General features: G+C 57.9%; 1 protein-coding gene across 1 annotated transcript in view; it reads left to right on the top strand.

Annotated features, from left to right (window-relative positions):
• Nucleotides 1–25,746, top strand: part of TTBK1 (tau tubulin kinase 1) — a 41,796-nt gene that overhangs the window by 12,717 nt on the left and 3,333 nt on the right. Inside the window, exons 11-14 of the mRNA XM_060021783.1 lie at nt 924–1,155; nt 1,390–1,568; nt 4,751–5,312; nt 23,531–25,098. Of these exons, the coding sequence (XP_059877766.1) occupies nt 924–1,155; nt 1,390–1,568; nt 4,751–5,312; nt 23,531–25,098 (2,541 nt within the window). The remainder of the gene's footprint in view (nt 1–923; nt 1,156–1,389; nt 1,569–4,750; nt 5,313–23,530; nt 25,099–25,746) is intronic.

Raw genomic sequence — 25,746 nt, 5'->3', positions numbered from 1 at the left:
GGGAGGGGCGACGGGGGGCAGATGACCCCTGCCCCGAGGTGTCACCTGAGAAGCCAGTCCTCTCCTCCTCTTCCTACCTGGACACACCTGGCTGTCTCTCCTGTTCTTGGTGCTCAGAAGCAGGGTTCTTGAATCCCAGGGAGCTCTGCCACATCTCTCCCTTCAATCTGGAGATGGAGGGGGCATCCTTATTTGGAGTTCTGGACCTTACTGGGGAGCAGGGAGCCCTGAGTGAGATTCCCCCAGCGCCACAGTCTGTCTGTTTCTTGGTGGTCACACGCATCCATTCAGGGAACAGGTCTTGAGCCCTGGCACCAGGCCCTGTGGGGGCTCAGAGAAGAGATGTGCAGCCCCTGCCCTCCAGGCACTCTTAGTTGAGTCTGGGATGTTTGTAATCGATGGGTCAGCGATTTCAGATCTAACTGAAAAGCACAAAGATAGAGTGGCCCAGGGAGGGGCCCGAGTGAGAAGGGCTCCCCACCCAGCCCTAGGGGTGAGCCAGGGGACACACTGCGGAGACTCCACAGGACTTGCCAGCACGTGAGGTGCCGGGTCTGTAAAGATATTGGTCCAGGAACTCCAAAGTGATTCTTTCTTTAGACCCATTTCCTAGTCTCAAGGAAGCCAGCCAGCGAAATGTAGTGGGGAGCTGGCAGGGCCGGAGAGCATCGAGATCTCCTAAATAAACCGAGCCAGGTGGGGCCGTAATTGCCCTCCAGCCCTCTGACCACCTGAGCCACCTGACGGTGGTCTGGTCCCAGAGGGTTTGCAAGCCAGGGATGGAGATGGGCCTACGGACGCCCCGACCCTGCCAGACCTTGCCTGTGCCCACTCTCATGGGTGGCGGGTGGTCTCCGGGGCCTGTGCAAGAGGAGAGGGCACCCCTGCCAGCCTTGCCCACGGCCCCCTCCTGGCCTCCACAGGGTGGTCAACGTGACGCCGGTGCCCGGCGACCTGCTCCGGGAAAACACTGAGGATGTGCTGCAGGGCGAACACCTGAGTGACCAGGAGAACGCACCTCCGATCCTGCCGGGGCGGCCCCCCGAGGGGCCGGGCTCCAGCCCCCACCTCGCCCCCCACCCCGGGGGTCCTGAGGCTGAAGTCTGGGAGGAGACAGATGTCAACCGGAACAAACTCCGGATCAACATTGGCAAAGTAACTGCAGCTGCGGAGGGGGACGCGGGTGGCCTTCCCCCTCCCACCTTGCTCCCCACCCGTGGGCCCCTCTCCCCAGCCGCCTGCCTGCTCGCCCTGCCTCCCTGGCCCGGCCCCATCCCAGGATCACCGGCATCCCAGTGCTCGGACCTCCCTCTCTCTCCTTCACCCCAGAAAACCACCTGCCCACATCTGCCCTGTCAGCCCCACTCATGGAGCTCCCCTGCCCTGCAGACCCCCTGTGTGGTGGAGGAGGAGCAGAGCCGAGTTGCGGGGCTCCCCGGCTCCCCGGTGCGTGTCCCCCCAGACTCACCGACAACCCCAGTCCGTTCTCTGCACTACCGGAGGGTCAACAGCCCTGAGTCGGAGAGGCTGTCCACGGCGGATGGGCGGGTGGAACTGCATGAGAGGAGGTGGGTCTGGAGCCAGGGGGATGGTCGGGGGCCCCTGGTCCCCTCCACCTTCACACGCCTGGTCTGGAGGAAAGTTCAGATTCCAGGCAGAGGTGGGGGGACCTTGGAAGCGTTAAGAGGGTTCTACTTGGGCCTGGGGTCAGACTCAGTTAGAGTCAGTGACCAGCCTGGAGAGGGGGTGGGGGATGCAGAGGGCCCAGCTCAGACCACGGAGGGGCGTGGGGCTGGAGGAAGGTGTAGGAGGAGGTGAGAGCTGAGATGTAGGTGGGCGTGCTTCCAGAACCTCTTTCCCTGGGGACTAATCACAGATGCCTCAGAGCAGCTGGGGCCTTCTCCAGGCCCCTCCCCCTTCAGCTCTGGGGGAGGGGCCTGGAGAAGGGTTCGGGAGAGCCTGAGGAGAAGACAGACCAAGTTTTGGGGGTCAGGCCTCGGGGATCTGAATGTCAAGGAGGGACCTGGTTGGTGGGTGGCAGTGTTGGAGAGTTTAGACTTAAGGTGAGCCTTTAGGATGGGGGATGAGAGGGTGGCTGGTTGACCTTGGGTGGCTGATGGCCACTAGGGACCAGGGTCCGGTCCTCACCTTAGATCTGATGGGTGGGACAACCTCGGGTGGGAGACATGACCCCACCTCCCTTGGCTCCGGGTGGGGCTTCACCTCACAGCAAGGCGGAGGCCTTCTCTGCACCAGGAAAGAGGTCTCTTCCTGGGGCCCAGCCCTGGGGTAGGAGGTCCCTGCCTCCTCATGCCCCACTTCAGCCAGGAACCCCCGTCTGGACTCTGCCCCGAACTGCACGTCCCCTCTGGGATGGGCACAGTGCCCCTCTGGGGTGTGGAGACGCCCGAGTCAGGGCAGTCCTGTGCCAATCCCTGTGGCGACCCCAGGACAAAGAGACGCAGGCCCTGTCCGGAGGGAGCCGACAGCCCTCACACACACACTCACATCCACACACACCCCCACGCTCATACTCACACACACACACTACACTCACACGCACACTCTCACACTCACGTCCACACACTCACACACACTCACCTTCACACATCCACCGCACTCACACACACACTCACACGCATACTCTCACACGCACACACACTCATTTTCACACGCCCACCACACTCACACACTCATACACACACACCCTCACCACACTCACACTCTCACAGGTTGAACTACCCGGGCCAGAAGACCACATTTTCATCCATCATCGCCCAGAGGGTTCAGGAAACAGGGAGGAGTCAGGAGGGGCAGTTTGGAAGGGATACGAGTGGAGAAGGGAGGTGGGAAATGCCCTGAGCAAAGACAGTCCTGAAGAGCACATTGGTTTGGTTCAGACTGAACCCTTGTTTCAGGGATGCTGGGGAGAGGAGAGGGCTGAGGAGAGATTTTCTGGAAGGTTCAGGATCTCAGGCAGGGCAAAAGCGTTTGGGGTGCTCTGGGGCACTTGGGAGCAGGAGAACCTATGAAGCTGGTGAGATCAGGGTGTCCCACCTCCCTGCTTTCTTCAGTTCCCGCTCCCCCCACAGTCTTCGGCCCCTGTCTTCCTCTGGCTTCCTTTCTCCTTCACATCTATTTAGACAAACCATGCTCTTGGGAAAGGAAGTGACATTAGCCACTTACATGGGAGTATGAATGTAAGACCTGGGTGACCTCCCTCCGGGGGTTGTATTTTAAGCCGTATGAACAAATTGATAAAAATGTTGTGCAGATTGGAGTTGGCAGGTCCCGCATAGGCTGGGGTACGATGTTGAGAAAGCCCCACGGGAGGCTTTGATCTCTCACCCTTCCCCTCACAGGCTCGATGCAGGGGGGAGGATGGCAGTCCGCCCCCTGTCCGCAGCCTGAGTGTGAGTGAGGCCTCTGTGGTTCTCAGGGGGGCACCCTGGCATCTGGGAGAGGACAATTCTTCCTTGTATAGCATCCTACAACCAGGAATACCCTCACCTTGGGGCTGGTACTCCCCAGTTGAGAACCTCTGCAAGTAACGTGAGATTCACAGCACAGGTTAAGATAACGATGGAAGAGATGTCCCCAGGTAGGATCCAGGTCCCAGAAGCAAATGTCAGAAGGGACCCAGCCCCTGCCTGGCAGAACTCGCAGTCTCCTGGGGTGGCAGATTCGTAAACATACACATGCTCCTCTCTGTGACGAGAGGGGACACAGGCAGCGCTGGAAAGGCAAATTAACCCCCATCATGCAGGAGGGAACAGCTCCCTGCAGGAGGTGACATCGAGCTGGGGTGGACGGCAAAGCGTGGGAGGACAGGCTGTGTGTGGGGAGTGGCATTCGTAAAGGCACAGAGGTGTGAGCAATTTGTGGAAAAGCAAATGAATTTGAGATGGGTCTGGCTCGGGGAAGGGGGAAATGGGGCCTTTGGCTGGCCGTCAGGGGCCTTGAATGCCAAACTAAGGCATGCGGACTTTGTCCCGGGCTGGGAGTCACTGGAGTTTGCTGGAGGTGGTGAAACCAGCCAGGTAGGCTTGAAGGGTGGTGGTAAAAGAGGCTAGAAAACCATCAGCAAACTCGAGGGCCAGGTGGGTGTGTTTGCCCTGGGTGCAGCGGGAGAGAGCCCGCATTGGGTGGGAGCCCTAGCTGGGCAAACATCAAATTGCCTTTAGGAAAGTCAGAAGATCCAGTTTCCGGGGCGTGGTTTGGAGGGCAGTGTTCCTTGGGCACAGGAACCGGATTTTACTTTTTGCCTGTTTAGATTCCTGGAACACAGTAGGCATTCAAAAATGCGTGTTGGGGCTTCCCTGGTGGTGCAGTGGTTGAGAGTCCGCCTGCCGATGCATGGGACGCGGGTTCGTGCCCGGTCCGGGAATATCCCACATGCCGCGGAGCGGCTGGGCCCGTGAGCCATGGCCACTGAGCCTGCGCATCCGGAGACTGTGCTTCACAACGGGAGAGGCCACGACAGTGAGAGGCCCGTGTACCGCAAAAAAAAAAAAAAAGAAGAAGAAAAAAAAAATTGTGTGTTGAATGAATGACTAAATGAATGAATGAGATCTTTGCAGGGACTGAGGTTGGAGGGTGGCAACCCAGGACGTGGCTGAGCCTGGCCCAGGGTGGGAGAAGTGCAGTGGTCAGGGGGTCTCAGGCATCAGCTTCCGCCTTGCCACCTCCTTGGGGTCCTTGGGGGTCCAGAGAGGCTGGGCACTGAGCCCCATGTTGGGTGGCTTTGCAGGTCACGAATGGATCTGCCCGGCTCACCCTCGCGCCAGGCCTGTTCCTCGCAGCCGGCCCAGATGCTGTCAGTGGACACGGGCCACGCCGACCGGCAGGCTAGCGGCCGCATGGACGTGTCAGCCTCCGTGGAACAGGAGGCCCTGAGCAATGCCTTCCGCTCGGTGCCGCTGGCCGAGGAGGAGGACTTCGACAGCAAGGAGTGGGTCATCATTGACAAGGAGACAGAGCTGAAGGACTTCCCCCCGGGGGCTGAGCCTAGTACGTCGGGCACCACGGACGAGGAGCCCGAGGAGCTGCGGCCGCTGCCCGAGGAGGGCGAGGAGCGTCGGCGGCCAGGGCCGGAGCCCGCCGTCCGGCCCCGGGGACGCGGCATGCACACACTGGCCGAGGAGGACCTGCGGCTGATGCCGGCTCAGCCCCTGCCACCCCAGCTGAACCAGGCCGATGGCCGGTCAGAGACATCACAGCCCCCCACGCCCGGCAGCCCTTCCCACTCGCCCCTGCACTCCGGACCCCGCCCTCGACGGAGAGAGTCGGATCCCACGGGCCCTCAGAGACAGGTAAGGTTGGGCTTGCACCCCACTCCCCACGCCCGACGCCCGCAGTCCTGGCACGTAGCCGGGAGTGCTCCTGTGTGCTCCCTGGGGGCTGCCGACTAGCACCAAACTGTTGCAGCTCTGATGAAGGGAGACAGGCTTAAGGGTCTGAAACCAAGCTTATGGGGGCAGCAAGGCTTCCCAGAGGAAGTACCTCCCGGGTCTGAGTTGAGTCTTGCATTCTGGGTGGTGTCAGCCAGGTGACATAGCAGGAGAAGGACCTCCCAGGCCAAGGCGACAGGGTGTGCAAAGGCCCGGAGGTGGCCATCAGAAAGCACTGCTCTGCTTGCACTTCGCAGCACATGAGGCTGCGAGGTGGGTCCTGGTGCCCCGTCTGGGAGGGCCTTGGGGTTGGGGCTGGATGCTGAAGGCTTGGTGAGCCACCGCAGGCTTTTAAACGGGGGTGCGACATGATGACATGGGTACTTTTGAAGGATCCCTCTGGCTGCTGTGTGGAAAATGGACTGAAGGGGCACAAAACTCTCAGCAGGAAGGCCACGTGGCAGGCGCCAGCGGGAGAGTGTCCTGGTGGCTTGGACCAGGGCGGGGACTTCGGATTTGGGGCAAGGTGGATGCAGCCGAGAGGTGTTGGGTGAGGACTGAGGGAGCTGTGACGGAGCAGAGGGGCTCTCCAGACGCCCGGTGTTCCGGGTGGGTGGCGGTGCCGTCACTGAGTGGCTTTAAAAGGAATATCACCTCAGCTTTGGATGCAATGACCTCGTGGTACCTGTGTGATGTCCACTGTGGAGGCATCAGTGCTCAGCAGAGAGATCTCGCCGGGAGATACGGACTGGGGGGTCTTGTAGTCCACAGGAGTGGATGATGTCACCCAAGAGGACACCCGAGATGGTGGGGAGAGCCAAGGGTGAAGGCAGAGCTGGGAGGGGGGAGGAGAAAGGAAAGGGAGCCCTTGAGAACGAGTGAGCTGAAGGGGTCAGAGCGTGGAACACCTGGGGAGAGGGCTCCTGGAAGTCAGCGAAGGAGCTGCTGAAAGAGGGTGAGGCCAGCAGGGGATGTCCTGTGGTCAGGGCAGGCTCCATGCGGGGGGTGAGCCCTGAGGACCAGGACGCTCAGACAGTGATGGGGAGAAAAGGAGCCTGGGCAGCAGGGACCCTAAAGTGGGCACAGGGGCGGGCATGCTGGGGGCCCTGGGTGGACCCGGTCAGACTGCCATGGCACCTTCTCGTGTGGGAGGACTGCAGGACAAGGCAGGACGGGCAGGGAGGGGCCGGATGGTGGTTGCATCATAAATGCCAGGGGGAGGGTCTGCAGCACGTCTCATGGTATTTTCTTCTGGCAAACATGGGGTGTCAGAATAGGCAGCAGGCCACTGGCCTGGCCTGGCTTCTCTGTGTGGGGTAGAGGCTGACCTCTGATCCAGGAATATGGCTCCAGCACTCACCCTGGGTGTTGAATGGGGTCTGTGCTCCCTCAGAGGACTGGGGAGAGCAAGGAGGTGATGCTAGAGGGCTCAGGGGCTGTGCCGCGTTCCACTGGACTGTCCCACGTCGGGGGCATGCACGCAGAAGGCTCTGGGAGATGCCAGGTGCAGGGCTGGGGCCAGTTCTGCTGTGTGCTCAGAATCGGGAGGTCTGGCCGGGAGATCGCAGGTGCTCTGGAGAAGGCAGCTCCGAGTAGGGCTGTCTTTACGCCCCATCCCTGTGTGTAGAAGAGACAACCTCTGACCCAAGATCCTGAGGAGTGTTCATCCTGGCCTTGCCCTGGACACTGGAAAATTGGGGGCTGAAAAAGTGGGGACCATGAGCTTCCACCCAGAGGGGTCCTAGCCAGCCTGAGTTGGAGGCTCAGCTGTGGCAGGATGTGGGCAGCATGGCTGTGTTGCTGACCTGGACACTGTGCGCACCAGAACCAGCACTGGGAAGCAGGAGAGGGAGCAAGAGCTGTTTGGGCTCCCTTGCTCCCCTCTCATTCATTCATGTACTCATTCATCACCTAGTCATTCCCTATTACTGCGTAACTACACTGTGCCGGGGACCGGAGGCATCAGAGATCAGACACACAATAGGTCGTGCTCTTGGGACGTGCAGAGTGGAGGAAAGGAGACAGGGGGTGGTGGTGTGGGGTGGAGAGAAAGCCCAGAATTAAAATCAGGAGGCCGAGTTCTGGACCTGGGCTCTTCCAGTCCCTTCCTGGTGACTGTAGGCCAACTGGGTCTCAGACTTGGGGTGCTGAGCTATCTGGGAGGTGTTTCTCACCTTCAGATGCACCCCCCTTGTCCTAGGAGTCAGCCTCCCACTGGGGAATTCCAGCCAAGGGGGTGAGGAGAGATTTGGGGGAGCAGACTCAGGCCTTTCGTACAGTCAGTCTTGGGCTCAGGTCCTCCTCGTGACAAGGGTGGGCATTGCCTGTCTCAGTGAGCGATGAGCTGATGAGTCGTGTGAGCCTGGAGGGGATGTTAGGTGTGTGCGGGCCTTGGTTTCCCCACAGCGTACAGCATTCTATGGCTGCGTGTGTGCCATAGAATGTCGGTGTCAGCTTACCCAAGAGCGTGCAGCGGTGTGTGGGCGTGTCCATGTGTGTACACACGCGTGTGGGTGCACATGTCAGAGTGTCTGTGTAGAGCGCGTAGTGGGTCTGCGAGCGTGTGGAGATCCATGGAAGCCTAGAACGTCACAGCTGGCAGGGTAATCATCACAGTGATAGTTCTAATGAGGATATAAGAGCTGGCACTACTCCCGAAATTCCATATTCTACATGCGTATTCCTCACAACAGTACCGTGCAGAGGCCATCCCCATTTACAAGGTAAGGAAACTGAGGCTCAGAGTAGCTAAGTCTTTAGCCCAGGGTCACCAGCTGCTAAGTGGTAGAAGCAGGATTTGAATCCAGGCAGCTGGCTCCAGGGCTGTGCCCGGAGCCACACAGTCTGAGGCCTGTGTGTTTAAGAGAGGAGCAAACACAGGCCAGAGAGAGCAGATGACTTGTGCGGGATCAGGAAGAGCCTTTGTGTGTGTGTGTGTGTGTGTGTGTGTGTGTGTGTGTGTGTTGCACGCACACATGTGTGTGCGCCTGCTGGCTGGACTGTGGCAGCAGGTGTGCCTGTGGGCGTGTCATTGTGTGTGGTGCAGCCTCTGTGTGTGTCTGGGTTTGAGCACATGGGGCAGGACATGTCTTGGAGTATTTCAGTACAGCAGGGTGAAGCTGACTCCTTCCTTCGCCAAGGGCAGGGGAAGAGGGAGGAATGGACTGGCACATTTTTTCCTTCTTTTGGTCTGGAAAGAGTCCTGAGCCCAGCCTGGGTGGGGGATGCAAAACTGGCTGCACCCTGGAATCTCAGTTTGTGGAACTCCCCCCATCCTGTAATGTAACTAGATTAAGCGGCTCAGGGCAGGCAGGAAGTCTCTATAGGGACCCCACCCTGCCGCCTTTCTGCAAGGAAGCCCCTCCTAGTCCCAGCTCCGTCGGCTTGGTGTCTGACGTGTGAACTTCCTCCTAACAGCTCCTAAGATAGGAGCACCTGCCCCCGTGGGGAGCAGGGACGAGGATAACGTGGAACCAGGCAGTTTGAGAGCATCTATTGTTCTTTGGTGTGCATCGCATGGTACTTTAATTTTTTTCTTACACACACCTCGTTTTCCTCTCTCCGGAATTTACGGTGCAAATTAGAAGCGACCGGGAAAGCCAGGGCAGAGGAGAGAGCAGCGGACAGAGTGTGTGATTTGGGGGAGGGATGTTTACCCTCCTTCGCGGTTGTCTCTGGCTGATAACCCGGGGGGTCAACATTCCCTGAGTACATGGACATTTTGTTTGGCAGCCCCTAGAGCATTTCCCTGCCACGTGTGCGAGGGTCTGGGGGACAAAGATGAATCGGAGCTCACAGTCAAGGGGGTGGGGTGGGGATGCAAAGGTGGAGACACGATGTTTACAGTCAAGGGACATAGGGAGATAACAGAGAACTTTCCTCTGCTAGGAACAGGGAGCCAGCCTGCCTGGGAAGCCGGGGTGGCCTCAGAGACATGACACTTCAGTGGGGTGCTGAGGACAGGGAGGTGGCCACAAGAAGTACCTGGCCTGAAAGGGCAGGAGCACGCTGGGATTAAATCCCTCTGGCAGCTGACCAAACTCTGGCTGAGATGCTGAACTTGAGCCACCCGCCTGTGCTGCTAGAGGGACTGTGGGCAACTGTGGGTACCTCTGGCCCTCAGTATCCCCAGGTGGGCCTTGGACCCCTAACCCTTAGTGCAGACAGGACCGGTTCAGAAGGATCCTAGACTTGACCACAAAGAAGCTGGAAGGGAAAGTAGAGTGAGGGCAAAGACGATCCTACAGAATGTTCTGTCTCCTCGCCTTTCTGCTGGAGGTTCCATGCCGGGTCCCTGGACCCCCATTCAATGGCCTCAGGGGCCCCCTCCTCCTCAGCCCTCTAGCAGCTGGCCCAGCCAGTCCTCACTGGCCCCGCCTAACGATATGTAAACTGGCCTCAGTCCCAGGAAGAGCTAGGGGTCAGGATGGGAAACATCTGATGACAGCCAAGTCACCATTTCCATCCCCATAAGCCTGGGACACTGAGCCCCACTTTCCCTTTTCCCTTTGAGGGCACGAGGGCAGCAGGGCACAGGCGTGATTCTTCCCAACGGTGGCCCAGTGAGGCGGCCACACCCTGCCATGTGGCTCGACCTTGCAGAGGACAGGGAAAAAGCCACCTTGGAGAAATGATTTCAATCGACTCCCCCACCCTCCAGTCCTCTATCCCTTTCTTCATTCTCAAGAGTGATTTAAAGGGTGATAAAACAGTTCACCTGACACAGCATTTACACCATGGCCAGCACTGTTCCAAGGGCTTTGCATATTATAACATCTGATCCTTATAAAGGTCCTATGATGTGGGAACCATAGTCACCCCCATTTTACAGATGAGGAAACTGAGGCATGAAGAAGTAAAGTAACTTGCTTGAGGTCACCCAGGTAGTAAGTGGTGTAGTTGGGATTCAAACATAAGTAGTCGGACCTCAGAGTCCTACCCTCTGCTACGTTGTCACTGAGACCCTGGCTGCCCCTGTCATGGGGGCAGGAGTGCCACCTCAGAGGGCATGTAGCTGGTGTTCTCTAGACCTCATGAAGGGCATGGAGTCCAGCCGGGAAGACAGATGGTGCACAGATGCTAATACATTTTAGAGCAGCCTTCCTGGGGGGCAGGATTTCCCCAGCCCAGAGGGAACCCCGAGCTATGTAGAGCTAAGCCAGGAAGGCATCCTGGAGAAAGTGAGTGACCAAGGTCTCTGCAAGGAGACCATGGTGTGAGGAGGAGGCCGGGAAAGGGCACTGGAGGCCGGAGCCTAGATTGTGAGGCAGGAAAGTACTACAGTCTGCACCCCTCTGCACCCTGCCGGACCCTGCCGACCTGCCCGGGACGCCGGTGCCGCAGGGGCTGTCAGCGGTGGGGTGGCCCCCCGAGACGGAGCTGTCGAGTCTGTGCCTGACGCCTCTTTTCCCTCCACTCTCTTGGTCTCTTTCAGTTGGAGGAGGACAGACTCTCGGGGCACTCCCTCCCGCGGTACAGCCCCCTGCGACGACTGGCGTCCTCCGTTTTCTCCTCCTCCACGCTGGAGACCGAGCATTACCCTCACCCTGGCGGCGGCGGCTCCTCCGGTTCCCTCATTCAGCGCAGCCGCTCGGCGGAGAGCAGCCCCGTGCGGGCGCCCCACCGGCGCCACGCGCCCCTGGCCGCCGGCAACCACAGACTCGTGCCCTCGGTGCTCCGCATCTCGCGGTCACAGCTGCAGCAGGTGTGGGCCCGCTTCACGCACAAGACCTAGGCTGGGCCCCCCCCCTCCTGGAGGGGGCAGGTGGGGGGGGTGGGGAGCAGGCAGAGACCGTGGTTCCTTCCCAGGACGCAATAATCACACACTCACACACCCTGTCCCTCCCCATCATGCAATACAGCCCCCTGTAACGTTGGCCCAAGGTACTGTAACGCCCCGCCCCTCACCCCCCATCGTCTCCCTTTGCTTGGCGCCAGCCAAATGGTGCAGGGAGGGATGGGGCTGTTGGTGCAGCTTCTGGGACAGGACAGGGGCCCTGGGCTGGAGCCACCAGTGAGTCCAGAGTCCAGTGGAAACCAAGGTGTCAGGGAGAGGCATGCTGGGTCAGAGTCAGTCTGGAATGAGGCTTAGTCTTTTTAATCTGTGATCTCTTGGCATAGTTGGGCCTGGTCCACCCTTGAGGGGAGTGCCAGGAGACTGGGTCCCTCTTGGTGTGCTGTGTGTCTGTCTATCTGCGTGGGGCAAGGTGTGTGGCCCTGTGTGTGAGATGGGGACCTGGCCAGCCATATTTGGGGCTTGGTGGGAAAGTGCCTCTACACTCAGTGGTATGGGAGGAAGCAGCCCTGTAACCCAGTGAGCCCTTCCCATGCCATTGTCACAGAGGACAGAGTCCTTGCCCTCCCACATCTCAACCCAGGAGGCCTGGAGCTCAATCCACTGTAGGCTGCCCGTCCCCCAAGGCATATGTGTCACCATCCACTGGTGGGATTGGTTGCCTGGCCCAGCTCCTTAGGAGCTGAGCAAGCATGAACAGGGGCCTGGGATCTGCCTCTCAAAGCGAGCTGGAGCCTCGGCGTGAAAGGACCCCGTCTAGTAGCAGCGGCAGAGAGGGTGGTTGTAAAGGATGAGGTAGGACCTGTGAGCTCAGGACAAATTCCAGACACAGCAGTCCCACCACTGCCCCTCTCAGAGGGTGACTCATTCCTGTGGGTGCTCCGCCAACCTTTTTGCCCCCCAGGGGCGGTGGTGAAGACAGAGCAACAGGGCACCTGGTAGGCTGATCAGATGGGGATCTGGAGATGGGTGGGGGAATCAGGATGCCAGATTGCTTATGCTCTTTCTGCCTGTTTCTCAGCACCCTACCTGTCACTGAAGGGACCCCCAAGGTTCTCTTTCTTCGTTCCTGCCCATGTCAGCCAGCACCTCTGTTCCCCTGGGGAATGCGGCAGTGGTGAAGATGGCTCCAAGAAGGGCAGCACCTGTATAGGGAGGGAAGGAGGGGAGGAGACCTGAAGGTTTGCAAAATGTTGACTGCAGTAAGGTTGCACCTGTGTGTGTGCTTGTGCGCATGCAGGGACGCTTATGAGTACGAGTGTGCTTATGTACGAGCATTTGTGCATGTGGCAGGGTTGTCACGGATAGATGCTCAGGCTGTGCGCGGCCATTTACATAGACCCTAACGTGAATGGCATCCACTGAAGTTGCACAGTGCTGCAGTCCTGTGTGTGTGGGTGTGTACGAGTGTGCATGTGTGTGTGTGTTAGGGAGTCAGAAACATGTCTGTGCAGTCCTTGGTAGTTTCCTATGTACCTACTATCATCCTGGCTCCTCTTTCTCCCTCCTTCCTCTCTTGATGTCTGCTTCCCTCCCAACTCATCTCCCTTCAACTCCTGTCTCTGGTTGCAGTAGAGGCCTCAGGGCCCCTGCCCCAGCCTAGGGATGCCGTAGTGGGTGGGCAGTGCCCCGAGCCAAACTGTTCTCCTACGTGGCTTGTCCATGTGAGCTAAGCCTGCACCCACCACTCTCCTTTCTCCAAAATCTGTTTCTTTTTGAGGATATCTGGGCCAAGAGCACCCTCTCCATCTAGGGATGAAAGCCAGACTCGGGCCCACCCCCATCCTGACTGCTCATTTTTGAACCTCCCCAAGTCCAAGCCTCTGTTGCCCTCCGGGATGTTTTGTGTGGCTCTGCATCCTGCGGTGGCAGAAGGTAGAGGAGGGTCAGGGTAGACCCTCAAGAAAAGAGGGAAAACACAAAGCACAAAGGTGAGGGGGTGGGATGGACAGTAGCCCTACTCCCCGTCTTCTGGCACTGCCCCCCTCTCTCCCTGCTACCCTCTGGCCCTCTTTCCATCCTCTCCAGCTAGTGACAGGGGCTGAAATGAAGAGGAGTCTGTCCACCAGCCACTCTAGAAGTCAGCAGCAGTGGGGTCAGGGCCCCTGTTATCTGGGACTAGATGAAACCAAGCACTCTGTTATCCGGCATTTCCTTCCAGAGGGGTCCACTACCCGACCCTGAGCACAGCTCCCACTCAGTGACCAGCACCCTGAGGTGCTCTAAGATCCCAAAGTGCCTTGTGACATATCAAAGACGGTGGCACTAGCTTCAGCCTCGTTTTAGCATTAAACACATATTTCTGTTTCCAAAGCTTTTGGAGGTGGGGAATCCTGTTTAGCAACCCCAAAGTGGCTGAATTTTCAAACACACACACACGCGCACACACACACGCACACACACGCACACACACACACCAGAACTGATAACTGTGGGAGAGGGTGTGTCCTTTAAAGTAAGATCTTGATTCAAAACATTTTGTCCTTTGGGGGACATCCTTTTACGTGTCCTCCGTAGCGGAGGAGATACTGTCTTATAAGCCATAAAGCTCTGAACTAACAGGAAGTGATCTTGATAATATTGAGATTATCTCAGGGCCCCTGCCCCAGCCTAGGGATGCCGTAGTGAGTGGGCAGTGCCCTGAGCCAGACTGTTCTCGTGGATGTCTCATCCATGTGAGCTAAGCCTGCACCCACCACTCTCCTTTCTCCAAAATCTGTTTCTTTTTGAGGCTATCTGGGCCAAGAGCACCCTCTCCATCTAGGAATGATTACCTTTTGAAGGTAGTTTTGACTTTTGGAACATCTAAGGCCATTTGAAGCCACGTGTGTTGGAGCAAGTTCATGTGCAGCTCAGCCGACCCTGCGTGGTTTGGAGTTGGGGCGCCTGTCTCTAGGTCCCAGGCTGGGTAGGGACCTGCAGTGTTGTCAGGCTCCTTTGGGTTTCCCAAAGAAGAGGTCAGCGTGTTTCAAGAAATGATACCCTGCTTGGGGAAAGCACATAGCCTCCCCAAGGTCGGCTTTGAAAAGAAGCAGTACTCTTTGTTGTATTGGAAAACGATATTTTCATACTTTAAAGTCACACCCTGCATGTAGTGGTGGCTTCCAATTATGAATTAATTTATTTTATTTAACAGTCACTGGTGCACAGAGATTATTATGTGCCAGGCAGTGATCTAAGCACTTTACAAAAATAACTTGTTTAATCCTCACAATAGCCTAGGAAGTAGATCCCAGGATTATCTGCATTAAGTGGATTAATCAGAATATCTAATTTACAAAAGCGTATTAAAAACCCCACCAATGCCGAATAACTGAGGTCTTGTTTGACGGGAGTTTTAAAGCATTTTAGTCTGTGTATTGGTCTATTTACTGTCCTTTCTGGTTGGCCCCTCCTCGCTCTATCTAGGAAGAAGGAAGTTGTCTATGAGTCAGACTCTCCTTTCTTCTCCATCCCAGAGTCCAGGTGGGGGTCACTCCAGAGTACTGGGGTTGGTTGAAATGGCTGGACCCTGTCTCTCCAGAGACCCCAACCTCTCAATCCCACATGGCCCCAAGCATCCCATAGCAGCTCTGGGGATTAGATGGGTGGAGTAAGAGTTCTGGTGAGAAAGCAGGTGCTCAAAACCCTGTCCTCAGTGGTATTGGTGGAATCCTTGGGGTCAGGCTCACAGGCAGGGCAGGTACTGGCATTGGTGACCACTGACCATGGAGATGTGATATGTCACCAACTCACATGTCAACAGGAGCCGAGCAGTGTCAGGGAGAGGGCACTTGTGGGGATTGTGGTAAACAGAAGGACCACCACCAGTCCTCAGCTCAGCCAACTGTTGCCAGTATCTTCCAATTTTTAAGTGAAATCTCACAATTTTTAATTAGTGGCATCTAATTTTTTAAAAGCAACAACTTTTTAAAGAAAAATCACTGTGTGAGCTAAACAAAACCGGTTTACAGGCAGAGACCCTGAACTCAGTTTGAACCTCTCTGAGCCTGAGGACTCACTCACCCCCCCCAAATCTATCCAAGGCTGTAGCACTCAAATGGGGGCAGTGTTCTGCCCCAGGAACTCAAACTGGGTGGGCTTCTTAAGAGAAGGCAGTTCGTGGCCAGTGGGGCTGTGTGCCGGGTGCTGTGTGTACATGTCAGTGAGCTCATGGTGTGTGTGCCTAAGTGTGTGTGTGGGCCGGTGGGTTTGTTCATGGCAAGTGGGGTCCTCCTCAGAGGACCAGTATTTTCTCTGTGGGACAGGAACCTGAGTCAGTGAAAAATGCTCTAGTAAATTCTCAGTAATGAATAGACACCCCCCCACCCACTTAAGGCAGCTTGGGTCACAGCAATAACCATTCAACACTCACCCCTGCCGCTAGCATCCCGAACCCAGCAATCTCCTTTGCGTTTCCAGTTGTGGGGAAAAGGGGAATAGCCCTGCCCAGCACATGGGGGAATAGCGGAAACTCTGAGCCATGCTGGTACCTTAACCCTTGCTCCCCCAGCCAAGAGGGGCAGGCCCCTCCAATCCCAGGAAAAGCCAGGGTTCCTCTCTGTGGAGGGGCCCAGGACCCTCCTTTGCTATTTCTCTCCTCTGCCCTGCTTAGATCTCCTTTTCTGGGGAGGGGTGGTGCTGTCTGCCCAGGCAGTGGTTGGGGGGGCCTGGGCTACTGGGGTGTGCAGAAAGAGCTGTGGCAATGTGTCTATATCGGGTGGCCAGGGGAGGGGACCATGCTTAGGGAGGATATGGGGGCCCCTGGCTGTGGGAGCATAATGCTGTATCTCCTGCTGTCCTTCGGTTGATTTGGTACCTGAGGATGGAAGAATAGACCTCTAAGGAGGGCCCGAACACCCCCCCCACCCCAAACTCCACTGAGATTCCAGCCCATAGGGCAGGAATCAGCCCACCCCCATGGGCAGTCCTTGGTAACAAGGAGTGTGGCAAATCACTCTTCTTAAGTTGGGGGGCACGTCCCCAAAGTTTGCATTATTCCCATTAGGGACAGAGGTGCCCCCTGGGACTGGTGGGGTCAGCCTCTGAAAATTGTAAAGCATCCTTCTCCCTAAGGGAGAGGCTCCCAGTCTGAGGACCACATCCCTCAAATACCCCAAATGGTTTCTCACACCACCCAGTGGGCTTCCCAGCTTAGGGAGCCCCTGGGCTTGAATGGCCCCAGCCCCCCAAGTGAGTAGTTAAGAAGCAGTGGGGGAAGAGGGGCAATGAAGCCCAAAGGACTATGGGAACCTTTCTAGACCTCCGCTTCCACTTGGTTCCGCCGTGCGTCCCACCACGTACCCTCCCTTCTACCTGCACAGGCTCTGAGGGTGGGGGGGCTTGGGGTTCACCTTGCCACGACTAACAGCCCCCCCCCTCTCTCTCACACACACACACACACACACACACACGCACACGCGCACACACACACCCATAGCTGCAGGCACACTTCATGCACTCTCCGGACAGCAAACTAGCAGCCCCCCCGCCCAGGAGAGCACGAGGATCGTGTTTCCGGGCCCCTCTCACAGGTTTATCACTGTATCGGGACCCCCATCTACCACATTCCCCTTTGTCCGCGACCCCTGGACCCGCCCCCGCGGCCGTCGCACCACGAATGTATGTTCAGTCTTTTTAACTAGCTGCTAAGCGGCGTGATCAGGGTACCGCCAGGCCTCCGAGCCCCGGGCTCGAGACCCGCCCCTCACGCCGCCAGAGCTGCCCTCCCGGGCGCCCCGACGTGTGCGCCCGAGGGGGTGTCAGCCTCTGCGCCCCGCTCCCGCCGAGCTGCCTGCTGCTAAAGTCCTCCCCCGGGTTATCGCCCCCAGCCGCCCGCCGCCCCCGCCCCGCGCTGTGCTTGTGTTAGCTTCCCCTCCGCAGGCTCTCGGTCGCAGGGTCCCTGGCCCAGGGCGGGGCGGGGCTGGAGTGGTAGCTCGCCCCTCAGGGCTTCAGGGCAGGATGCTGACGAGGGCTGGGAGTGGAAGCTGGCCAATTCTCCGGGCTCGAAGAGCCCCTGTCGCCCACCCCTGATTCCAGTTACCTCACCGCCTACAGAGCTGCCCCCTCCCCCCGCTAAATAACTGGCCTTGCAATTGGATGCCAAAGAGCCCAGAGTTGAGGGGGACCCAAGCTTTGAGCCTAGGTCTCTCAGAGCCACCCAACACCCCCTTTTGGCCCAAGCCCCTGCGTCCATGTCTCCTGCCCCACCCCACTTACACCACTGAGGGCCCTGGGGGTCCCCAAACATGCCCCCACTTCCAGCTCTTCTCTCTTCCCACCCCCGAAAATAAAACTCAGGGACCAACATCTGCTTCCTTTGCACTTGCTCCGTCGACCCCTGCCCCCACACTTGGAGGGGCTTCCGAGGGTGAAGAGGCGGGGTTCGGGGCCCATGTGGCTGACAGTACTGAGCGAGGAGAGGGCTGGCCCCTGCCCCCTAAGAGGTGAGACTGGTGGAATGGGGGAAGCTCAGCCCTGGGGCCCACCTGAGCCCTTTCCCTCCAGGGACCCAAGGAGCCCCCTCGCATTGTTGGGAGACACTTCCTGATCGAGGTGGGGAGGGGAGCGAGGGATAGGAAGGGGATTGGTGAGAGGACCTCCCTCCCGGAGGTCCCGAATCCCAGCCTGTTTATTCCTGGGCTTCCCCATCCCATCACACCCCCCCCGCCCCCGCATTTTGTACTGCAATAATACTGTATTATAAGCTTGCACTATTTCCCGACCCCGGCCAGCAGAAGCATGCGCGAAAAACTCAAAACCACACACACACAGGAAGATGGGACGCTTTTTTTTTTCTTTCTCTCTCTCTCTCTCTCCGGGGTGCGTCCTCAGTGTACAAAGCGGCGTCGGGGGCGGGGGGGTGGTCCCGGGCCCGGGTAGAAGAGCATGCACTGAGACCCCGCCCCTAGACTGCAAGTACTGTACAAATCCAACACTTGAAACTGACACGCACACGCGCGGCGCCGCCGGGGAGGGGGGTGGGACACGGCCACGCACCCCCGCGCACACGGCCACGCACAGGCGGGGGTGGGGGGCGCCCCGCCTTCAGGCGTCGCTGTGCGAGGGATCTTGTGCCTTTTAAAGTCCCTGTATGTTAATGCAGACAATCCGGAGAGCTTGTGTACTACCAAATCCTGATTAAAGACGCCTTCCAGGAACCTGCGCTGCGCCTGCTTTCTTTCACCCTCCTCCTTCCTAACCCACCATTCGATGCAGAACCAATTCTGGGGTCGCCGGGCTGGGCAGAGGGCAGGGTCTAGTCTTCTGCTGACTCAGGGATGGGGTGGGGGGCAAACTCCAGATCAATGGATCCAGTCCCACTCCTCTTACCTCCGCTAAGACGGGCTAGATCGGGAGGGGACCGGAGGTTTCAGCCTAGTTGGACTTGAGCAACCCTCAGGAGGCGGCTGGCTGTCTCCTTTCATCCGCAGGAGGGCTTCGGGGGTGGACTCTGGTCTTTGGGGCCGACTCCAAATCGCCAACTTGCTGGAGGGGGGATGCGGAGTAGGAAGGTGGGCGTACTAATCAGTTTTCTATGGATCAGACAATTGAGGCCAAGTGTGTGCTGGGGGTGGGAAGCCAGAATGCCAGAGAGCCCTGTGGGAGGGAAGGGCACGGGAGCCTTCCCCCGTCCCCTGCTTTAATGGGGGGTCTGAAGTAGCCCTGGCTTGGGGGAGAATAGTCTGTTGAGGGGGATCAGTGAGAGAGTGGACTGTGCAGAGCCAAGGGAATGCAGGGATAGAATGTGGGTTGAGGGAGAACTAGGACAAGGAGAGGGGTGGGACTCAAAGGAGAGGATCGCAGAGACTTTGGAGACTGCAGAGAGAGGGTGAAAGTGGAGGGGGGCTCACCCTCTCTCTGTCCCCCACCCCACCCCTGCAAGCCTGCAGCCACAGCACCAAAAGAGGAAGATGCTTTTCTCGGGGCCTAAAGCAAGTGTGTGGGTAGAGGAAGGGCAAGCTGCAGCTGCATTTCTTGACCCGCAGAGCATTTAGAATGTCCCCATGCTGTCAGATCCTTGCCCTGGGGCAGCCAGGGAGGGGTTGGGGACACTGAGATCTGGGGGTCAAGTATGTGAGGATCTGTAGAGACCTAGGGTAGGCAGCTGCCTTCCCAGGTCATCTTACCCCTTCCATGCAGATGACTGCCACAGGCCAGTGTGCCCGGGGTGGGGGCAGCCCTGGGTGTGGGGTGGAGGAGCAGAGGGAGGGCTCTTGGCTTGGCAGACGTGGTTTGAGAATAGAGACCCGGACAGACAGATGAAGAATCTGGGAAAGGCAGAGGTGGGCAGAGGAAGCTACCCTGTTGACTTCTCACCTCCAATTTTCAGTCTGGGAAATTACGGCAATTGCGGGGGGGGTGTCCCCAGGGGAGGAGGGGAGATGGGAGGTATGCCCTGGGCAGCCGCTGAGGGAGGAGATGGGGCACTGCTGTGAGAGGCACAAAGCCCTCCCCGCCCTGCAGTGAGGGAGGGGCGGGGTGTCAGAGTTCACACTCCTCTTGTCCATCGGCAGCCCCCCTTCTTTGCCCTTGGGACTGTGGGCTGATGTGCAGTGCACAATGTCTGGGACTGGCTAGGGTCCAGGCAGGAGAGTTGCTCAATGCACGCTGTGTGGGGATGGGGGTATGTGGAGTAACCTGTCTCCAGCGTCAGTAGCAGAGAAGTCAAGGCTGAGGAGAGCCCAGTTTTGTTGGTGGCAGGGGCAGTTGGGAGTCTGGTCCGTCTACCTCTGTTCACTTCTCCGGCTGACTGGAGTAAACACGGGCTTGGGCTGAGTTCTGAAGCTGGTGAGGCCACATGCCGCTGCTCTGGGCTCAGCGGAGGCAGGGGCAGGGCTGAGGCTTTCATTCTCTCTGTCTCAGCTCCAAAGGCCTGCCTTTCCTCCTCCCACACTATTCACCCTCACCACATCTGCCTTTGGCCAAACTCCATTGGCTCACCAGGGAGCTTTGAAACAGGTTTCTGGGCCTCAACTCTGACCTACAGAATCTAGGGAGTAGGACTCAGGGCTCTGCTTTTTTAAAAAGCACCCCCAAGTCACGTTGTGCCAAGCATGCTGGAGTACCACGATAAGCAGACTGGAATCATAAAGGGCCACTGCCCTGGGAAGGGAGCAGGAAGGTGTGAGCTTCCCCAGACCCCGACTTCCGCTTGGTGACACCCAGCACTATTTCTTCCCTCTGAGACAGACTGGGAGAGTGTCACTGCTGTCCCCCTCCCATGGTGTCCTCAGGCCTATAGGGCCAATCACACAGAGGCTATCCAGTGACCGTTGGCTGATTGAATGAGCACAGGATCACATGGGCAAATGCATGAATACTCATTGGGCCCAGGCATCCAGGAGAGGCCAGAAGGGGTGTGGGAGGACCTCCCGCTCTCTGAGGAAGGAGGAACTTGAGCCCAGCCCTGGCCCTCCCCAACATGGAGCCAGATGGGGAGGGGCTTTGAAATAGAAAACCCAGCATGCCCAGGCCAGGGTGGGCTTGGCAGTGATCCGTAGGGCAAACCTGTCCCTACTCTGAGGTTCACAGCTCTGCTAGAGGGCAGAGGGTCCTGAGTTTCTCCACGTGGGAGGATGGGAGGCCGGTGAGGCAGTGGAGAGAATCCTGAGCTCTGGGCTGCCCTGGGTGGTGTGCTTTGTGACTTGGGCATGTTGATGCTTCTCTCCAAGCCTCAGTTTCCCCGTCTGATATTATCGGCGATGCCTGATTTCCAGCTCTCATCCCTCATGTGAAGGAAGGGGAGGGCTTTGAGATGAAAGGAGAGAGGGTTCCAGCTGTGATCATCTAATGTGGGCACTGTGAGGAGAGGATCCATCCTACGGATGGGGCTTTTCCTGAGAGATCCAAAAACTGGCCGGATGGCAAGGGAAACGGTGGTTCTAACAGGGATGCCCGAAGTGTCAGAGATGGGACAGGGAACATAGGCAGAGGTTCTGCTGAGAAAGAATGGCTTGGTGGGGCTGAAGGACATCCCTGCTGGGTAGGCTGTATCTAGTGCTGGGTGGGTGAGCTCTGAGCCAGACAGGATAAAAACATAATCAGAACACACCCCCGAGTGTGCTGGGGTCCTGTCCAGTGTCTGATGCTATTTTGTCTTGCATCGCTCCTCCCCACTCCATCAAGGCCTCACTGATGGTCTGACTGTGAGGAAGATTATGGCAGTTAAGGAGGGGAGAAGTCACAGCCTCGAGCAAATCTTGGGCTTGGGGATTCCTTCCCCTCCACCAGCCTTTGGGCTGACTGCACAGAGACCTCAGCTGGGAGAGCCCCTTCTTTCCCCACCCCCCACCCCCCGCCCACAGGTGTGGCATCCAGGAGTTTCTGGGGTTGAGGAAGGAATCAATGATCTTCAAACCAGAGTGAGCAGGGTGGGGGTAGGAGGTGGGGGGCAGGGTGGGGAGGGAGCTAACATTTATCAGTCAACCGCTATAAGTCAGCCTCATGGCTAACATGACCTCATTTATGGTCACAGCCTTTGTGGAGAATGCATTATCCCCATTTAATTTCCTAATCTAAAGATTTCACACTCCATGAAAACAAGGACCAGATCTGTCTTACTGATCCACAAATTCACAGCCTCTAACACAGAGGCCAAGGCAATAGACATTCAAGGACTTCTTGAATGAATGAATGAAAAACCCTTAAGAGGCTCAGTGTTTATCAAGAAAGAGAGCCATGTAAACACGTGTTTGTGAAATAGAGGGTGGAAGGTTCTGTAACGGAAGGATGTGGGAAAACAAGTAGAGTGATGAAGTCGGCTTGGTGGGTGGACAAGCAGCTTTTGGGGAAATGAGCTGTTTTAGCTGGGTCCTGGAGGAAGAATAGGAATTTGTCATGTCAATAGAGAGAGTGAGAGGACCCCCTGGGCAAAGGAAACTGCCTAGGGAAAGACCCAGAAGTGTGAGATGCATGAGGCATTTAGAGAACTGCTGGAACGTAAGTGGGGGACCAGAGGGTGCTGCTCAAAGTGAGGTTGGAGCACAAGGTAGGAGTCAGATCATGCGGTGGGGTGGGGACAAGTGGGGGGGGTGGGGATGCTCTTGTGCCAAGCCAAAGACTGAAACTGTCTCCTGAGGACTGTGGGACCCACCATAGGTTTCTGCAGGTTTGACGCAGACAGAAATGGGATCAGATTTAAGTTTCAGGAAGATCACTTGGGCAGCTGTAAAAAGAACGGATGGGCAATGCAGAATGGAAAAAGGCTGATGGCTGGGGAACCACGAGGCAGGACAGGGCTGTGCCCAGGGGCATAGGGCAGCAGACACAGATGTTCAAGAGGAATGCCTGGCAGGACTCCCTGAGAGTCTGGATGGCACCTGAAGGTGTTGGAGCCCCTCCAGGGCTTCTGGTCTGCCTGGGTTGTGTTTAGGAAAACAGAGGCCCTGTGTGTTCAAAAGGCTAACGAAGTGCTGGATACCATCGGTACCATCCCACCAGGAACAAAGCCATGTCCGCCCTAATGGGGCCTGGTGCATTGTGGGTGCCTGGGGATGTGTGTGATTGACAAGGGCAGAGCTAGAGAAGACACAGCAGCTGAGGTCCTGGTGAGATGGTCAGGCCTTTTGAGTCTGGAAGGAAGGGGGCTAAGGGCAGATGTGGCAAGAATCTAGAAAACCAAGGACATGCCATCACATTGCCAAGAACTCTGCACAAAGCTTCAAAGGGTAAAACTTAATCAAGTGAAAAGAAACTGCCTTTCACAGGCTGGCTGTGAGTTGTTGGAGGAAGTGTGGACTCAACACATACCTACAGAGGACTGGAAAATTCCTGGCTGTCAGGCAGGTGGGAAGGGGGCTGGAGCTCCAGGGGCCCAGCCTGCACTTCAAGGGGTGGAGGACAGCCTGGACTTTGCCCTTGTCTGACAGGTTCTGGTGGCCCTGGTGGCCAGCTCCCTGGCTGCAGAGGAACTGTGCCCTGTGAGGAGGCAGTGAGGGCTGACCCAGACACTTGCTGCCTCTCTCTGGACCTGGTTTCCTACATGGTGGCTATGATGGCTTGCAGTTGTCATTTTCTTCTGTTGATTGAACTAGAGCTGCCTCTGGGTTTCAGGATACACATAGGATACAGAAGAGTGGGGGTAAATGGAAGACTGGTAGACAGAAAAGCCACCAGGATCAAGGCCTGGGACCTCAGGGGACCTGGAGCATGAACACAGTTATTCATCAGAGATTTATTGAGCACTTACTAGGTGCCAGGGACCATTCTAAGCCCTGGGGACAGAGCGATGAGCAAAACAGCCCCAGCATGTGCTCTAGTGGAACTCACAGTCTCGTGGGCCTCGTAGCCTGGGAGTGCAGTCGGGCCTTCTCCGGCCCAGGATGGGGGGGTGACCTCAGTGGGTCCCTGTGTGTGCCCCTTGCAGGTGTTCTCCGTGGCGCCCCCGTTTGAGGTGAATGGTCTCCCGCGAGCTGTGCCCCTGAGCCTGCCCTACCAGGACTACAAGAAGGATCTTTCCGATTACCGCGAACGGGCTCGGCTGCTCAACAGGGTCCGGAGGGTGGACTTCTCGCACATGCTACTTGCCACCCCGCAGGTCCCGCTGGCGCCTGTTCAGCCTCAAACGAATGGGAAGGAGGAAGAGGAGGAGGAGGAGGAGGAAGAGGAGGAGGAGGAGGAGGAGGAGGAAGAAGAGGAAGAAGAAGAGGAGGAGGAGGAGGAGGAAGAGGAGGAAGAAGAGGAGGAAGAAGAGGAGGAGGAGGAGGCAGTGGCCCTGGGGGAGGTGCTGGGGCCACACAGTGGCTCCAGCAGTGAGGGCAGCGAGAGGAGCACGGACCGGAGCCAGGAGGGCGCCCCGTCCACGCTGCTGGCCGATGATCAGAAAGAGTCCAGGGGCCGAGCCTCCATGGCTGACGGGGACCTGGAGCCTGAGGAGGGCTCCAAAACGCTGGTGCTCGTCTCCCCTGGCGACATGAAGAAGTCGCCTGTCACTGCCGACCTGGCCCCCGACCCTGACCTGGGCACTCTGGCTGCCCTCACTCCTCAGCACGAACGGCCCCAGCCCACTGGCAGCCAGCTGGACGTGTCTGAGCCAGGCACCCTGTCCTCTGTCCTCAAGTCTGAGCCCAAGCCCCCTGGGACCGGGACAGGGCCGGGGGCTGGGGCAGTGACCATAGGGGCAGGGGGAGTGGCAGTCACCTCCTCGCCCTTCACCAAAGTCGAGAGGACCTTTGTGCACATTGCAGAGAAAACCCACCTCAATGTCATGTCTTCTGGTGGACAAGCCTCCCGGTCTGAGGAGCTCAGCGCTGGGGGGGAGCTGGGCCTGGAGGTGCCCTCTGATGGCAGGGCTGCGGAGGAGGGGGCCTCCGTGTACCTGGAGAACGGCATTGCCCTATCAGGGCTGGTGAGCTGTGTCCTGTCCGCCCCCCCCGGGAGCAGCCCCTTGGAGGTGACCACAGACTCACTGCCCAATGGCCCAGCCCTTGCCGATGGGCCAGCCCCAGCGTCCCTGCTGGAGCCGGGTCCCGAGAAACTGGCCACCATCTCCCCCAGTCGCCAGGCCAGGCCAGGCCCTCGCCCCAGGAGCCGAATCCCTGTCCTGCTGTCTGAGGAGGACACAGGCTCGGAGCCCTCAGGCTCACTGTCGGCCAAAGAGCGGTGGGGCAAGAGGGCGCGACCACAGCAGGACCTGGCGCGGCTGGTGATGGAGAAGAGGCAGGGCCGCCTGCTGCTGCGCCTGGCCTCTGGGGCCTCATCCTCTTCCAGTGAGGAGCAGCGCCGTGCCTCTGAGACGCTCTCAGGCACAGGCTCGGAGGAGGACACGCCTGCCTCTGAGCCCGCGGTGCCCAGGAAAGCCGGGCGGGCAGCTGCCACCCGGAGCCGGATCCCCCGTCCCATCAGCATACGCATGCCCACGCCTGCCGCAGCCCAGCAGCCCCCTGACAGACCCCAAGGTGCGGCCCCAGCATCTGACACAGCCATCACCAGCAGGTGAGAAACTGCTGCTAGTCCCAGGGCAGGCAGAGGGTGACTACAGAAGGCCTCCACCGGCAGACGCTTCCCTGGAGCCAAGGGCCATTGATAATTCAGGAAGGACCCTCAGCCACACCCCCTGTCCACCCCCTCCCCAACTAAGTCTCTCTTCTGACTCAGGTCCCAGCCCTCTCACTGGGCTCAAGGGAGTGGCTGCAGTGAGTGTGTCTGGAGGGGTTCCAAGGAGGCCAGGCTTGGGAAAAGGTTGATGGGGGCCAGTGGGGTCCACACACAGCCTCTGGCGTGCCATGGGGCATTTGAGGCCAAAGGATAAAGGCCAGAATAGCTGGGAGAAAACATTATTCATATTAATATAAACATGGGTATATAATAGAGTAGAATGTAAAATCCACGCGAATTTTAAAGATAAAACAGAGACATCAAACAAAGCCTGGAGCAAGCTCTTTTGGTAGCAGCCTGGGAGTGTGTGGCCCTTAGAGGTCCCGTTCTGGAGGATGGGGCACCATGCCTCAGTTTATCCATCTGTGCCAAGGTCTCCTCAGTTTCATCCAGCTCTGAGGATGCAGGACTCTGGAGCTCAGTGCCCAGAGAGATTCTGAAAATGTCTTTTTGTTTCTTTGCCCTCCTCTTGTCTCTTGCCTTCTG

This window comes from Delphinus delphis, chromosome 10 (genome assembly GCF_949987515.2).
Source record: "Delphinus delphis chromosome 10, mDelDel1.2, whole genome shotgun sequence".
Lineage (NCBI taxonomy): Eukaryota > Metazoa > Chordata > Mammalia > Artiodactyla > Delphinidae > Delphinus > Delphinus delphis.
The sequence above is the reverse complement of the archived record's forward strand: the minus strand, read 5'-3'. Positions and strand labels throughout refer to the sequence as shown.